The sequence below is a fragment of the Podarcis melisellensis genome, assembly GCF_964234715.1.
Source record: "Podarcis melisellensis genome assembly, chromosome: 12".
NCBI classification, from domain to species: Eukaryota; Metazoa; Chordata; class Lepidosauria; order Squamata; family Lacertidae; genus Podarcis; species Podarcis melisellensis.
Window position 1 is genome coordinate 60,015,651 of NC_138544.1, and position 14,026 is coordinate 60,029,676.

The window sequence follows — 14,026 nt, forward strand, 5'->3', positions numbered from 1 at the left end:
GTACAAGAGGCAGGCAGATAGGAGCAGGAGGGAAGGAGAGACCATAAGGGTGGGGGACCGGGTGTGGTTGTCAACCCAAGGGTTACCGTTCAAGGGAGGTTGCAAGAAATTAAGGCCTAAGCGACTGGGACCCTTCGAGGTAACCCAGCAGGTGAACCCGGTGGCCTTTAGGCTCAGACTGCCTGACAACATGAAACTACACCCGGTATTCCATAGGTCATTACTCTCACCATACCGGGCAGGGAGGGAATTTCAGGGATGAGAAGGAGAGGTTCCCGTACACCCACAGGTAGAGGAGAGGGAGCGCAGCAGTCACGTAGCGGAGATACTAGATTCAAGGTGGAAGGGAAGACAGGTGGAGTATCTAGTGGCTTGGGAGGGGGAGCCTGAGTCGGAAAATGCAACCATCGAGGATGAGTTTCTCCTGGAAGAGTTTCACCGCAGGTTCCCAAGGAGGCCCAGACCCTTAGCGAGATTCTGGGAGGAGCAATTTGGCACCACAGACGATGAAGAGGAGTTTGTGGGCTTTCCAGCGTCTGGGCAGGAGGGAGGAGAAGTGTCTGAAGGGGTGGAATCGGATTGGGAAGATTCTCCAGTGGGAAGAGGTAGTAGCAGGTGGAGAGCAGTGTTCGAGTCATCAGAAGATGGGGAAGGTTCCTTCAGGGGGTTCCCAGCATCACCGGCCGAAGAAAGGGGACGGACCAGGGTTGAGGGGGGTCCTGGAGGGGAGGTGGATGTCAGGGAACTGCCATCGGAGCGCAGGGTGGTGGAGAGGCTCTCGGACGCTGGGGAGGGAACCAGCAGGGAAAGAGGGAGATCTTCCGCTGAGGAAGAAGGGAAGGAGGAGGAGTCGGAGGGAAGGCGCAGGGACGCTTCCAGCGAGACCAGTGGAGAGAGCTCAGGACCTCCCCTGGGGACGCCCACTCTGCGCAGAAAGCTGTCGCGCAGGGAATCCAGGCGGAGACTTTCTGTCAAGGAGCTCTTATGTTGGAAGAAGTTCAGGAAACGCCCACTGACGGATTCTGCCAGTGATTAAGGCAGCCACGAAGTAAGGGCTGTCCGGTCAGGGAAGGTTTTAGCCAACTACTCAGCTTGGAGCGGTTTTGGCGCTTACGCACAAGCAACCCCTAATCCCTTTACATTTTTGGTGCAGGCTGTAGCCATGGACATGCTATGTGATCTGATGGTGAATTTGGGATGACCCAATGCAAAGATCCTGAGGATCAATGTGGATCCGTGCTTTGTTACCACGTTTTAAGTGGGGAGGGAATGAAAAACAGAAGGGACAAGGAGCATGAGAGGGGTGTGCGGAGAAGCAGCTGGCTAACAATGCAGGAGAGGGGTTTAACGGGAGGGGGGAAAGGAAGGCAAAAGTTCCCCCCTCCCAAGCCAGGCTCCCCCCCTCCAACCTGCATGTTTTCCGGCTGCCTGCGAGTCCCTAGAATGCTGGACACAGCAGCAGCAGCACCGGAGCACGGAGAGGAGGAGGTGGTGGCTGTCGGCTGCGCTCCTAGCCGACGGAACCTGAGCCAGGTGGGCTGGAGCCTGCGCGCAGTGTGACTAGGAAGGAATTAGAAGGAAGGACGCGATCCTTTCCTTTCCCCTCTGCTTGCCAGGAGGGCAGGGAATTTCCCTGCTCTTTGTTGCGTTTGAGCAAACACAGCAACCGGAAACAGAAGCGGGTGGGCACTAAGACCCTGAGGCAGAATGCAGGAAAGCAGCAGCCTCGCTTCTGCAGCCTTCCCTCCTCTGCGCGATCTGATTTTTGCCCCTGCACTCAGGCCAGTCAGCTCCAGGGACCACACATTCGCTCAATAACACGCATAGACATTTCCCCTTACTTTGTAGGAGAAAAAATGTGCGCGTTATAGAGAGAAAAATACAGTATTTGAAGATCACTATGTGGCATTCCATCCATTCCCCCAAAAGCTTAATACCAGTCATTAAAATACACACAAAAATATAGTTTTGTTAAAACATTAAAATATGCATCCATAATAAAAATGTGCAGCAAAACAATTCCATTAAAACAAAACAGCAATGAACAGGCAGAAAACAACAGAGCAATGTGTAGTAGATAATCTGTACGTTGTCTAAGAAGGGGACCTTTCCCTTTTTATTTTAGGTTCTGGTGTGCTTTGAAGATGTAGCTGTACATTTCACAGATGAGGAATGGGAGTTGCTGGATCCTGACCAAAGAGCTCTGTATAAGGAAGTAATGGAGGAGAATCGTGGGATCACGGAGTCTCTTGGTAAGGCTGCCTTTTGGATTACAATATCTCTTTTGGAATTCTTTTTGAAATTCAGTCCCTGAGGCTGAGATCCGTTTCTTTTTTGTTGCAGATGGTGATGAATCAGAAAGGAAGAATGAGGGAGACCAAATCTACACAATGGAGAAGCGGTATCAATATTTGGAGTGTATAGAAAGCTTCAGAAGAATTCATACAGGGGAGAAACCCTATCAGTGCTTGGAATGTGGAAAGAGCTTCAGTCGGAAGGATAATCTCAATCTTCATCAAAGAATTCATACAGGGGAGAAACCATATCAGTGCTTGGAATGTGGAAAGAGCTTCATCCAGAAGAAAAGTCTCACAGGCCATCAAAGAACTCACAGCAAGGAGAAACCCTATAAGTGCATGAAATGTGGAAAGAGCTTCAGTTGGAATGAGAATGTCACTCTTCATCAAAGAATTCATACTGGAGAGAAACCATATCAGTGTTTGGAATGTGGAAGGAGCTTCACCCGGGAGGACAGTCTGAGTTCCCATCAAAGAATTCATACAGGGGAGAAACCATATCAGTGCTTGGAATGTGGAAAGAGGTTCCGTCAGAGTGCCCATCTCACAACCCATCAAAGAATTCATACAGGGGAGAAACCATATCAGTGTTTGGAATGTGGAAAGAGCTTCAGTCGGAAGGATAATCACACTCTTCATCAAAGAATACATGCTGGAGAGAAACCATATCAGTGTTTGGAATGTGGAAAGAGGTTCAGTCATAGGTTCCATCTCACATCCCATCAAGCACCTCATACAGCGGAAAAGGCATTTCAGTGTTTTGAATGTGGAAGGAGATTCACCCGGAAGGAAAGTCTGACTTCCCATCAAAGAATTCATACAGGGGAAAAACCGTATAAGTGCTTGCAATGTGGAAGAAGCTTCAATAGGAAGAATAGTCTGGATTTACATCAAAGAACTCATACAGGGGAGAAACCATATCAGTGTTTGGAATGTGGAAAGAGCTTCATCCAGAAAAGAAGTCTCACATCCCATCAAACAACTCATACAGCGGAAAAGGCATTTCAGTGTTTTGAATGTGGAAGGAGCTTCACCCGGAAGGAAAGTCTGACTTACCATCAAAGAATTCATACAGGGGAAAAACCGTATAAGTGCTTGCAATGTGGAAGAAGCTTCAGTTGGAAGATTAGTCTGGCTTTACATCAAAGAACTCATGCAGGGGAGAAACCGTATCAGTGCTTGCAATGTGGAAAAAGCTTCAGTCAGAAAGGAAGTCTCACTTCCCATGAAAGAAGTCACAGCGAAAAGAAAGCATATCAGTGCATGGAATGTGGGAAGAGCTTTAGCCGGAAGGATTGTCTGACTTCACATCAAAGAACTCATACAGGGGAGAAGCCCTTTGAGTGCTTGGAATGTGGGAAGAGCTTCACTCATAGAACAAGTCTCATGCGGCATCAAAGAATCCATACAGGGGAGAAGCCCTTTGAGTGCTCGGAATGTGGGAAGAGATTCAGTCAGAGAATTGGTCTCATGCGGCATCAAAGAATCCATACAGGGGAGAAGCCCTTTGAGTGCTCGGAATGTGGGAAGAGATTCAGTCAGAGAATTGGTCTCGTGTCCCATCAAAGTATCCATACAGGGGAGAAGCCATTTCAGTGCTTGGAATGTGGAAAGAGCTTCACTCGGTACTCCCACCTCAGTTCGCATCAAAGAACTCACAGCAAGGACATGGATTGTGGAAAGAGCTTCGCTTGGAAGGAAAGTCTCACTCCCCATCAAAGAATTCATACAGGGGAGAAACCGTATGAGTGCTTTGAATGTAAAAAAAGGTTCAGTCAGAGCGCCCAGCTCTCTGTCCATCAAAGAATTCACACAGGGGACAAATGATACCAGTGCTCAGAATGTGGAAAGAGCTTCATTCGAAGCGCCCATCTCACTTCCCAGCAAATAATTCATACAGCGTACCAGTCTTCCAGAACTGGAAGACTGGGGAAATATCATCAAAGGAACTGAAGGAGGTGAGGACAGCTGACCCCACCTAGGCCCGAAGTTACCCCCCCCCCCAATAATCACCCCAGGCCTCAAAACTGTCCAAAATTCCTTTTGTCTTCTAAAAAAATCCCAAACAGCTTTTCTCTGCTCTTCTCTGCTTTTCTCACAAGATGCATAGGGAAAATGTTATTCTTTTATCGGTACGAGAAGGCTTCAAAAAGCTAATGAATAGGCTCTGTCATTGCCAAGAATACTCAAGCCTGAGAACTGACTTTTATCTCATTCAGTTGCAACATCTTTGGACATGCTGAACTTTTCTCATTCCCCTTTTCTTGGAAGGGTGCCAAGAGTCCAAAATAGTCCCGAGACAGGAACTTTCTGTTCATGCTAAGGAGACACATGGGGCAGAAACTTTTCAGAAGGAGGAGAAAGGGGAGGGAAGTGGAAGGGAAATATATACTCTGTGCAAATGGCTGTGAACTCGTGCTTGTTTGTGAACTATCACACTTGCTCCTTCTACCAGTTCGTGGATGGTTGAAATAAAGCTTTTTCTTCGAAACTATTCCTTGAGTGTCTGTTGACTCCCATTTTCCCTTTCCAGGGTGCAATATTTTCCCCCACCCGAGGGCAGAGCCTCATAAGGCTACAGAACAATGGCAAGAGAAGCTGATGAACTATGCAGAGTTGGCAAAGCTAACAGATAAACTGTCGGGGAAAAGACAATAGTGACTTTGAAAAAGAATGGGAACCTTTTACATCATATCTGCAGAAACAACAACAAAAAGAGTCATTGGCAGGATTTAAATAAACATTTGCAATTTTATTTACAAAAAATAGGAAACTTAATATGACAATATAGAAGTAAATATAAACAGCAGAATGTAATATAAGATGTAATAAACCAGTGATGGAAGTTGAGGGAAGTCCGCAGGGAATCTGAATGTAATGTAATGATTATAGACATTGTTAAAAAATAAAAATCTAAAAAAAATTATTTAAAAAAAAGAATTCATACAGCGGAGAATCCATATAAGAGCTTCAGTTGGAAGAGAAGTCTCACTTCACATGAAAGAACTCACAGGGAGGAGACACCATATAAGGGCTTGGAATGTGGGAAGAGCTTTGCCCGGAAGACAAGTCTCACAGCCCATGGAAGAATTCCCACAGGGGACAAAGCATAACGGTGCTCAGAGTGTGGACAGAGCTTCGGTCAGAAAGCCCAACTCACTTCCCATCAAAGGATGCCTATCAGGAGAGGCATAGAAACGGAGAATTGTAGAGTTGGAACGGAATACCAGGGCCATGGCAATGCTGGAGTGTCTACTGAAGCATGCCTGACAGATAGTCGTTCAACCTCTGGTGATGAACCTGTAAGGAAGGAGAGGTCACCATCAGAATTTTCTTCCTGATGTGTAGCCATTTGGATCCTACCCTCTGGAGCAGCAGAAAACAAGCTTGCTCCATCTTCCATGTGACCCTCGATCATCTTGGTCACCCTCCTCTGTGCATGTTCTAGCTTGTCAATATCCTTCTTAAATTGTGGTGCCCAAAACGACACAGAACTCAGGTGGAGTCTAACCAACTTGGAATACAGCATGACTATTTCTTCCCTCAATCCAGACACTACACTTCGGTTGTTGCAGCCTAGAACAGCATCAGCTTTTTTTGCTGCTGCTGCTGCTGCATTGCACTGCTGAAGAGGAGAAGAGAGGAAGAATGAAAAGCCTTTGAGTGGTACATGGGTGTTCTATCCAAGGGAAACTGACCACCGCACCAGCCGGAGAACTTCCTTAGTGCTCAGGTCCCCAGCTGTCAGGAAGGGAAGGCAGGATCAGCACCAGGGAGAGGATCGGAAGAGTGTGCTTCAAGGCCACAGCTAGAAAGCCAGCAGCAGAGGGAGAACATACATGTTGTCTTGTGTGAAAACAACTCAAGTAAAAGCCTCACTATTTTGGAATCTCAACTCTCAAGGATAGTAATGGGGTTACCAATTCTCCTACTTGGGCTCAAGCAACTAAGTTTATGGAGGATTTTTTCCAAGAGCTTTGGACCCTTTGGGAAGGACTCTAGCAAATTCATCAGGTAATAGCCAGTCAAGGGTGACCAGACCGGCTTTATAAAAGCGAGACAAACTGCAGATAATATTAGATTAGTGGTGGATTTGGTAGATCAAAATAAAGATAAAGACCAGTTTGTAATCATATCATTAGATGCTGAAAAGGCTTTTGTAAACAGTCCATGGAAGTAGCTTTACTTAGATTTGAATTTCCTTTGGATATCTTAAAAGGGATTAAAGTAATCTATGAAGCACCTATGTCAAGAGTCAAAGAGAATGGTAATCTCTCTGCCACCTTTCTTCAGGCCTGAGGAACCAAACAAGGATGTCCTATCTCGCCATCGCTTTTCAGTATCTGCTTAGAACGCTTGACTTTCACCATGAGACGACACTGAGGTTTGGACACTTTGGGAATGACTCTAGCAAATGCCTTTATACTTATCTACTGTCATGTATTTTGACCAAACTGCGGGAGGCAGTGGAAGACAGAAGTGCCTGGTGTGCTCTGGTCCATGGGGTGACGAAGAGTCAGACACAACTAAACAACAACAACAACACGGTCATGTATTAAATACTGGAAACTCATTGTTGGTCTTAATTTTCCGACGTGGGTGACCTTAGAATATGCACATACAGCCCCTTGGGTGGGCTGGAGAATACTAGGATCAAAATATTTGAAATCCCAGGTGACTCTAGAAACAACAAAGTCAGTTGGAAAGTTATGGAACATATTGTGTCTAATAAAAATAAAGTTGATCTATACTCGCATGCCAAACTCACCCTGTGGGGAAACCCCATAGTAAAAATTGCTAAAAAGATGGTACTATGGAAAAATTGAGTGGAAACAGGTGTATTGACTGTGGAGCAAGTGATAGATGAGGAATGTTATAGTTATGCTGCTCAAAGACAAAAATATAATCTACCAGTTGGGGCCCGGAGGCAATATCTTCAGTTACAACATCTCCTAACTGGTCTCTTTGGGCCAGGAGCTTTCTCAGTTTCTGAGACATGTGAGATACTGGAACCATTGAGCAATTCACTTGAAACTAGAAAGCCAGGAATTACTTTTTACACCTACCTACTAACAATAAAGGGACGCGGGTGGCGCTGTGGGTTAAACCACAGAGCCTAGGACTTGCCGATCAGAAGGCGGTTCGAATCCCCGTGATGGGGTGAGCTCCCATTGCTCGGTCCCTGCTCCTGCCCAACTAGCTGTTCAAGAGCATGTCAAAGTGGAAGTAGATAAATAGGTACCGCTGCAGCGGGAAAGTAAACGGCCTTTCCGTGTGCTGCTCTGGTTTGCCAGAAGCGGCTTAGTCATGCTGGCCACATGACCCGGAAGCTGTACGCTGGCTCCCTCGGCCAATAAAGTGAGATGAGCACCGCAACCCCAGAATTGGCCACGACTGGACGTAATGGTCAGGGGTCCCTTTACCTTTTACTAACAATAAATAAGTTTGATATCCTTAAGGAATGATTGGAATAAAGAATGAGAAATGTCAATATTATCTGGACGGTGGGAACGTATTTTAGAATCTATTGGACTCCACATAGAGGTCTGTATAAAATGGATTTGCATTATAAGGTTGCATTATGCTGGAGATGTAGTGAGGACAATGTCTCCCTGAAACATTGGTTTATAGTCTCTTGGGCTTGCCATTCAGAAGGCTGGTGGTTCAAATCCACTTGACAGCGGTGAGCTCCTATTGCTCTGTCCCAGCTTCTGCCAACCTAGCTGTTTGAAAGCATACTGGTGCATGTAGATAAAGAGGTACCACTGCGGCGGGAAGGTAAAGGGCGTTTCCGTGCACTCTGGCTTCCGTCATGGTGTTCCATTGCTCCAGAAGCGGTTCAGTCATTCTGGCCACATGACCCGGAAAAGCTGTATGCAGACAAAAGCCAGCTCCCTCAGCCTGAAGCGAGATGAGCGCCGCACCCCATAGTTGTCTTTGACTGGACCTAACTGTCCAGGGGTCCTTTACCTTTTTATATACCTAACAGGTTTTGGGAGAAAGTGCTGGTTTGTATAATTATGGCCGATCAGAAGAAACTAAAATTTTCAGCAGAGAATATTTTTGTGAACTAGATACCTACTATATGCAAGTTAACGGGACAATGAAAATGGTGTCTAACCCTCTGAGGCATCTGTAGACCAGTGGATTACAGTGGCAGAGGTGTCTTCCTGGGCGTCCAGGATCAGGCCCCCAGAAGACTGGAAGGAAGGAAGGGGGTGGGACAGGGACGCTGCCTTGAATGGCTGGGACCCCCCCCTACATCCACCCCCCTTCAACCCCCCATCCTTCAACTCGCCACGCCCGCAGGCTTGCGGGGAAAGGCGATCCGTGAACGGGACTCAGCTGCACGTGGGATCTGGTTCATTCGTGTTTGGTTTTGGCTGCAGCCAAACAAGTCAAGGATGGGGATGAAAGGAGATGCAGCCCGGGGGGGCACGCTTCCCCCGCAAGCTTTTTCTGGCCAAGGGAGAGACCAGCTCAGATCCCCCAAAATACAGCACCTGGGGGGGGGGCAGCAATGCGCGGGGCTCCTCCTGCGCTCCGGCTCTGGAGGAAGAAAACGCAGAGAGTGCTGGGGGTGGGGATGAGCTTGGGGCGCTCGGCTTGCCAAGGGTTAAAAGGAACTGAGCCGAATTCCTAGAGAGGAGAGGACAGAATGGGGGGGGCAAGTGTTCCAGAACCAAAGCCCCTCCCCCCTCGTCACTTCCTGCAAGGGGGGCGGGCGGTGGGTGTTTTGTGTGTCTCCTTTGCAAGCTTCGCTGCCTGGGTGGCTCCTGCTGCAATCGGGTGAGTCTCCTCTCTCTCTCCTCCCTTTGGGCTGCAGGCGAGGGTGCAGGGGGGCCGTGTTCAGATCATGCGTGCCCCCCAGGGTCCTGCGCCCCCTCCTTGCTCTCTGCCAAGCCGGGGGGTGGGCGGGCGGTTTTGCAGGAGGTCTGCAACCCTGTTCTTCCTTTACAGCAAACTGGCGGCTAACAGATTGAGGTTGAATCCTGACAAGGCAGAAGTACTGTTTCCGGGGGACAGGAGGCGGGTAGGTGTGGAGGATTCCCTGGTCCTGAATGGGGTAACTCTGTCCCTGAAGGACCAGGTGTGCAGCCTGGGAGTCATTTTGGACTCGCAGCTGTCCATGGAGGCACAGGTCAATTCCGTGTCCAGGGTGGCTGTCTGCCAGCTCCATCTGGTATGCAGGCTGAGACCCTCCCTGACTGCAGACTGTCTCGCCAGAGTGGTACATGCTCTGGTTATCTCCCGCTTGGACTACTGCAATGCGCTCTACGTGGGGCTACCTTTGAAGGTGACCCAGAAACTACAACTAATCCAGAATGTGGCAGCTAGGCTGGTGACTGGGAGCAGCCGCTGAGACCACATAACACCGGTTCTGAGAGATCTGCATTAGCCCCCAATACGTTTCTGAGCACAATTCCAAGTGTTGGTGCTGACCTTTAAAGCCCTAAACGGCCTCGGTCCTGTATACCTGAAGGAGCGTCTCCACCCCCATCATTCTACGCTGAGGTCCAGCACCGAGGGCCTTCTGGTGGTTCCCTCACTGCAAGAAGGCAAGTTACAGGGAACCAGGCAGAGGGCCTTCTCGGTGGTGGCGCCCGCCCTGAGGAACGCCCTCCCACCAGATGTCAAAGAGAACAACAACTACCAGACTTTTAGAAGACATCTGAAGGCAGCCCTGTTTAGGGAAGCTTTTAATGTTTGATGTATTGCAGTATTTTAATATTTTTTTGGAAGCCGCCCAGAGTGGCTGGGGAAACCCAGCCAGATAGGCGGGGTACAAATAGATTATTATTATTATTATTATTATTATTATTATTATTAGGCTGCTCCCCGCTTTGTGGGGAAAGAATGGCTTTCATCCGCCCAGACTTGAGTTTGCTGCAATAGCCGAGGAGTCTCCTGGGTGTCCAGAGCCCAGTCTAGTCCTGTTGAGTCTCAGTCAGTCAGGCTGGAGGATGCGGACTAAGTGCTGGGATCAGTCTGAGCCCCTCTTGGAGGGTGAGAAAGAGCAGGGAGAGGGGGCTGGCTGGGCCAGGGAGGGGTCAGGGCCTCCCTGCAGGAGTGGGGGGTCTCTTCCTGCTTGGGGGAGGAGGCGGGGTGAATCCAGGATGTGTCCTTTTATTGAAAATGCATCTCTGGGTTATTTGTGGGGCATAGGAATTCGTTCATTCCCCCCCCTCAAAATATAGTCCTGCCCCCCACAAGGTCTGAGGGACAGTTGAGTATTAGGCTTTACCTCCCCCCCCCATGTGTAACGGATTCACCCCGCTAACTGGCCCCCATTAAATATAGCAGGCCCACCTTGTTACACCCCCCGGCCTCTTCTCCCCCCCCATGCTCCTTCTCCCCACCTCATCTGGTTCCACAGCCGCGACTTCTCCTCTGCCACCAAGAAAAGATGGATGAGGCGGTCTTGCCAGAATCCCTCCGCCATCTGTGAGACAGAAAGGTGAATGAGAAGTCAGAGGTGGAGCTGTGCATGGCGAGCGAGAGATGGGCCACAGAAACAGCCTCCCGTGCCGAGGGCATTTGGACATTGGCCGCCATTTCATATTTTAGTTATGTGAAAATTGATGCACCCTGCTTTGGGCTCTTGGATCCCACCAGTGACCATCACCTAATAAAGGAGTGGATTCACCCCGCTAACTGCCCCCCATTAAATATACAGCACCCACATCATGGTATGCAAATTACACTGTAGCCTTATGAGGCTTTGTCCTCGGGTGGGAAAAATATTGCGCCTGGGAAAGGGAAGTGGGGGTCAACAGACACTCAAGGAATAGTTTTGGAGAAAAGGCTTTTTATTTCTACCATCCATGAACTGGTAGAAGGAGCAAGTGTGATAAGTCACAAAAAGCATGCACGAGTTCACAATCATGTGCACAAGCATATATACCCCTTCCGGTTCCCTCCCCCTTTCTCCTCCTTCTTCCAGAGTCCTGCCCCATGTTGAGGTTCCTGAGCATGTACAGAAAGCTGTCTTGGGACTATTGTGGCCTCTTGGCACCCTTCCCAGGAAAGGGGGAATGAGAGGAGTTCAGCATGTCCAAAGATGTTGCAACTAGAGTGAAATAAAAGTCAGTCTCAGGCCTGCTCTGACAGAGTCTATTCATTAGCTTTTTGAAGCATTCTTGTACTGATAAAAAGTAACGGTTTGCCCTTGCCACAGCACCTTGTGAGAAAGCAGAGAAGAGCTGTTTTGGATTTTTAGAACACAAAAGGAATGCTGGACAGTTTGAGGCCTGGTTGGGGGACGGACTTCGGGCCTAGGTGGGGTCACCTGTCCTCATCTTCCTTCAACACGAATTTCTGCTATTTCCCACAGGCTCCCTTGTGAGGATCTTGTGTGAGAGGAAACTTAGTCATTTAGAGTCTTAGGAAAGAGCTGAACGAAGAAGAACAGTTTTATTTACAAATGAAGAGGTCCATGAAACAAATTTGGGGTCAGGAGATGCATTCTTCCAAATAAAAGTTGGCTTATTACTTAAACTAAATATAAGGATGTCACTGTAGTACATGCACAGCTTTTCTTAAACTTCAGTTGCTAAAAGCTCTCTTGTTGCACTTTAGTTGGAAGTTCAGGTTTCTACCATAGGAGGTAAAAGAATTAACTCGGTTTCTGTTCATTTACTTCGTTATGACCAGGGTTACGCTTAAACACTTTTAATACAGCACAGCTTCCTTCTCAGCCTAATACTTTGGTTCCTGAGCGAGGGGCATTTTTCGTTTGTCCGCCTCTCTCTTAGTCATCCCACTCCTGAGGGATTTCCCACAGACCCAGGGGATCCTCTCAGCCCTTGTTCTTGGTTTGGGGGTCTCCTTTTCCTGGGAGATCTCTCCCCTCCTGACTGGAAGGAGAACCTGGTTTAGTCCGTCTTCCCACAGCTTCTCCCTCTCCTGCCTCAGACTCAGCCCTCCAGATTACCGTATTTTTCGCTCTATAAGACACACCAGACCACAAGTCACACCTTGTTTTTGGAGGAGGAAAACAAGAAAAAAATTATTCTGAATCTCAGAAGCCAGAACAGCAAGAGGGATCGCTGCGCAGTGAAAGCAGCATCTGGCTTCTGGGATAGCTGCACAGCCTGCATTCGCTCCATAAGACGCACACACATTTCCCCTTACTTTTAAGGAGGGGAAAAGTGAGTCTTATAGAGCAAAAAATATGGTAAATCCTGCCTCCATACTCTCCCCAGACCCTCCACTGGGTCCTCTTCCTATCTAAGCTGTGAGACTCCTCCTTCTGGCTAGAGAGATTCTTCCCTCAGACAGAGCCTCTCTGAATAATAATAATTACTATTGTTATAAAATAATAATAAAATCCCCACCTCCCCTCTCAGATCAGGCCCTGCCCAACTCTCTCCCTCCGAAAGGGCTCCTCGGATTTTCCCTCCAAAAGGGCTGGCAGCCAATCAGAGAGAGAGAGAGAGAGGCTCTCGCCCCCTGGTGGAACCTCGGAGGCACTGCACCCCACACTCCACTCTGGCTCCACTTTCCCTCACAGGCCATTTCCTAACATCACTACAGGGGGTCTCCTTTTCCTGGGAGATCTCTCCCCTCCTGACTGGAAGGAGACCCTGGTTTAGTCCGTCTTCCCACAGCTCCTCCCTCTCCTGCCTCCTCAGACTCAGCCCTCCAGATTAATTCCTGCCTCCATATTCTCCTCAGACCCTCCACTGGGTCATCTTCCTCTCTAAGGTGCTGTGAGACTCCTTCTTCTGGCTAGAGAGATTCTCCCCTCAGATCAGAGCCAGTTCTCCCTCAGAAAAGAGCCTCTCCTAATAATAATAATAATAATCTCTCGCTCTGAGGGGAAAAACCTCATGGGTTGAAGCAAAGGGAGAAAGCTAGGAAGAAGAAAGGATACAGATAAACTGACTGAGTCTTCTCTTGTCATTTGTATTTCACAATTAGTTTACAGGAATATCTGCAACATATGGTTCATTATTAGAGTTCAGTGGCTGAGATTGAGGCAAATGCTCAAAACTGCAGATTCCAAACACCCCCCACCCCCCACCCCGTTTCTGGAAGGTCTGTGTGTAACTTGAGGCTTTTTTCCCAGGCTTGGGGCTTTATGTCATTATTATTTTTATTATTGTTTGTTGGTATTTTCACTACTATTACCACTGTTCCACAGCAGATTGCAACCATTTAAAAATATTTTTAAACGTCAAAACAAATAATAATCAGAGGAATAGGCTGGGTCCTCCGTTGTCAGAGGCCTTGGGAAAGAGGGGGAGGTGCCTGTGTGGGGAGGGAATCCCCCAAGGGGGGGTCTGCCCCCAGGATGCCCTCTCTTGGGCCACCCCCACCCAAGACTCTCAAGGGGGTGAAACTACCAAGAGGGCCTCCCCTGCCACATTTCACAGCCAAGAGGGTCTCTAGCTAAGAAGGTGGTTCTTGACATATTGGGGGGGGCAAAGTGAACCCCAGTTTTTAATGTTTAATGCTGTATTGTGTTTTTAATATTTGGTTGGGAGCCTCCCACAGGGGCTGGGGAAACCCGGAGGGATGGGTGGGGTGTAAATAATAAATTTCTATTATTATATTATACTCCTGTGAGCACTTTGAATTGGACCTGGAAATGAAGGGACCACCAATGCAGCTGTTTTAAAACAGGAATTAAATGTGTTCTCAGGGCTTGTAATAGGAGGGATTCAATGAGATGGGGTAGACCCATGGATGCTCCTTGGAGAAAAAGGGGGGAAAGAAATGCCCTT

At 48.2% G+C, this 14,026-nt stretch overlaps 1 protein-coding gene and 1 long non-coding RNA gene across 9 annotated transcripts in view; one reads left to right on the forward strand and one right to left on the reverse strand.

The window, feature by feature from the left end:
* Positions 1-14,026, forward strand: part of LOC309381099 (uncharacterized protein) — a 49,002-nt gene that overhangs the window by 28,879 nt on the left and 6,097 nt on the right. For 5 of the 8 annotated variants that reach the window (XM_081931565.1, XM_081931569.1, XM_081931566.1 and 2 more), the window contains exons 5-6: positions 2,126-2,252; positions 2,344-4,791. The exons of 2 other annotated variants lie outside the window; for them this stretch is intronic. In XM_081931565.1, the coding sequence (XP_081787691.1) occupies positions 2,126-2,252; positions 2,344-4,124 (1,908 nt within the window). In that variant the 3' untranslated portion in view covers positions 4,125-4,791. Of the gene's footprint in view, positions 1-2,125; positions 2,253-2,343; positions 4,792-8,995; positions 9,087-14,026 lie in introns of those variants that run through there. One more of the 8 variants, XM_081931564.1, reaches the window with a different exon arrangement.
* LOC309353400 lies at positions 6,685-13,110 on the reverse strand. The gene is made up of 3 exons (XR_014161804.1): positions 12,635-13,110; positions 10,658-10,740; positions 6,685-8,846 (listed from the first exon to the last, which is right to left on the reverse strand). It is a non-coding gene; the product is annotated as an uncharacterized lncRNA (long non-coding RNA).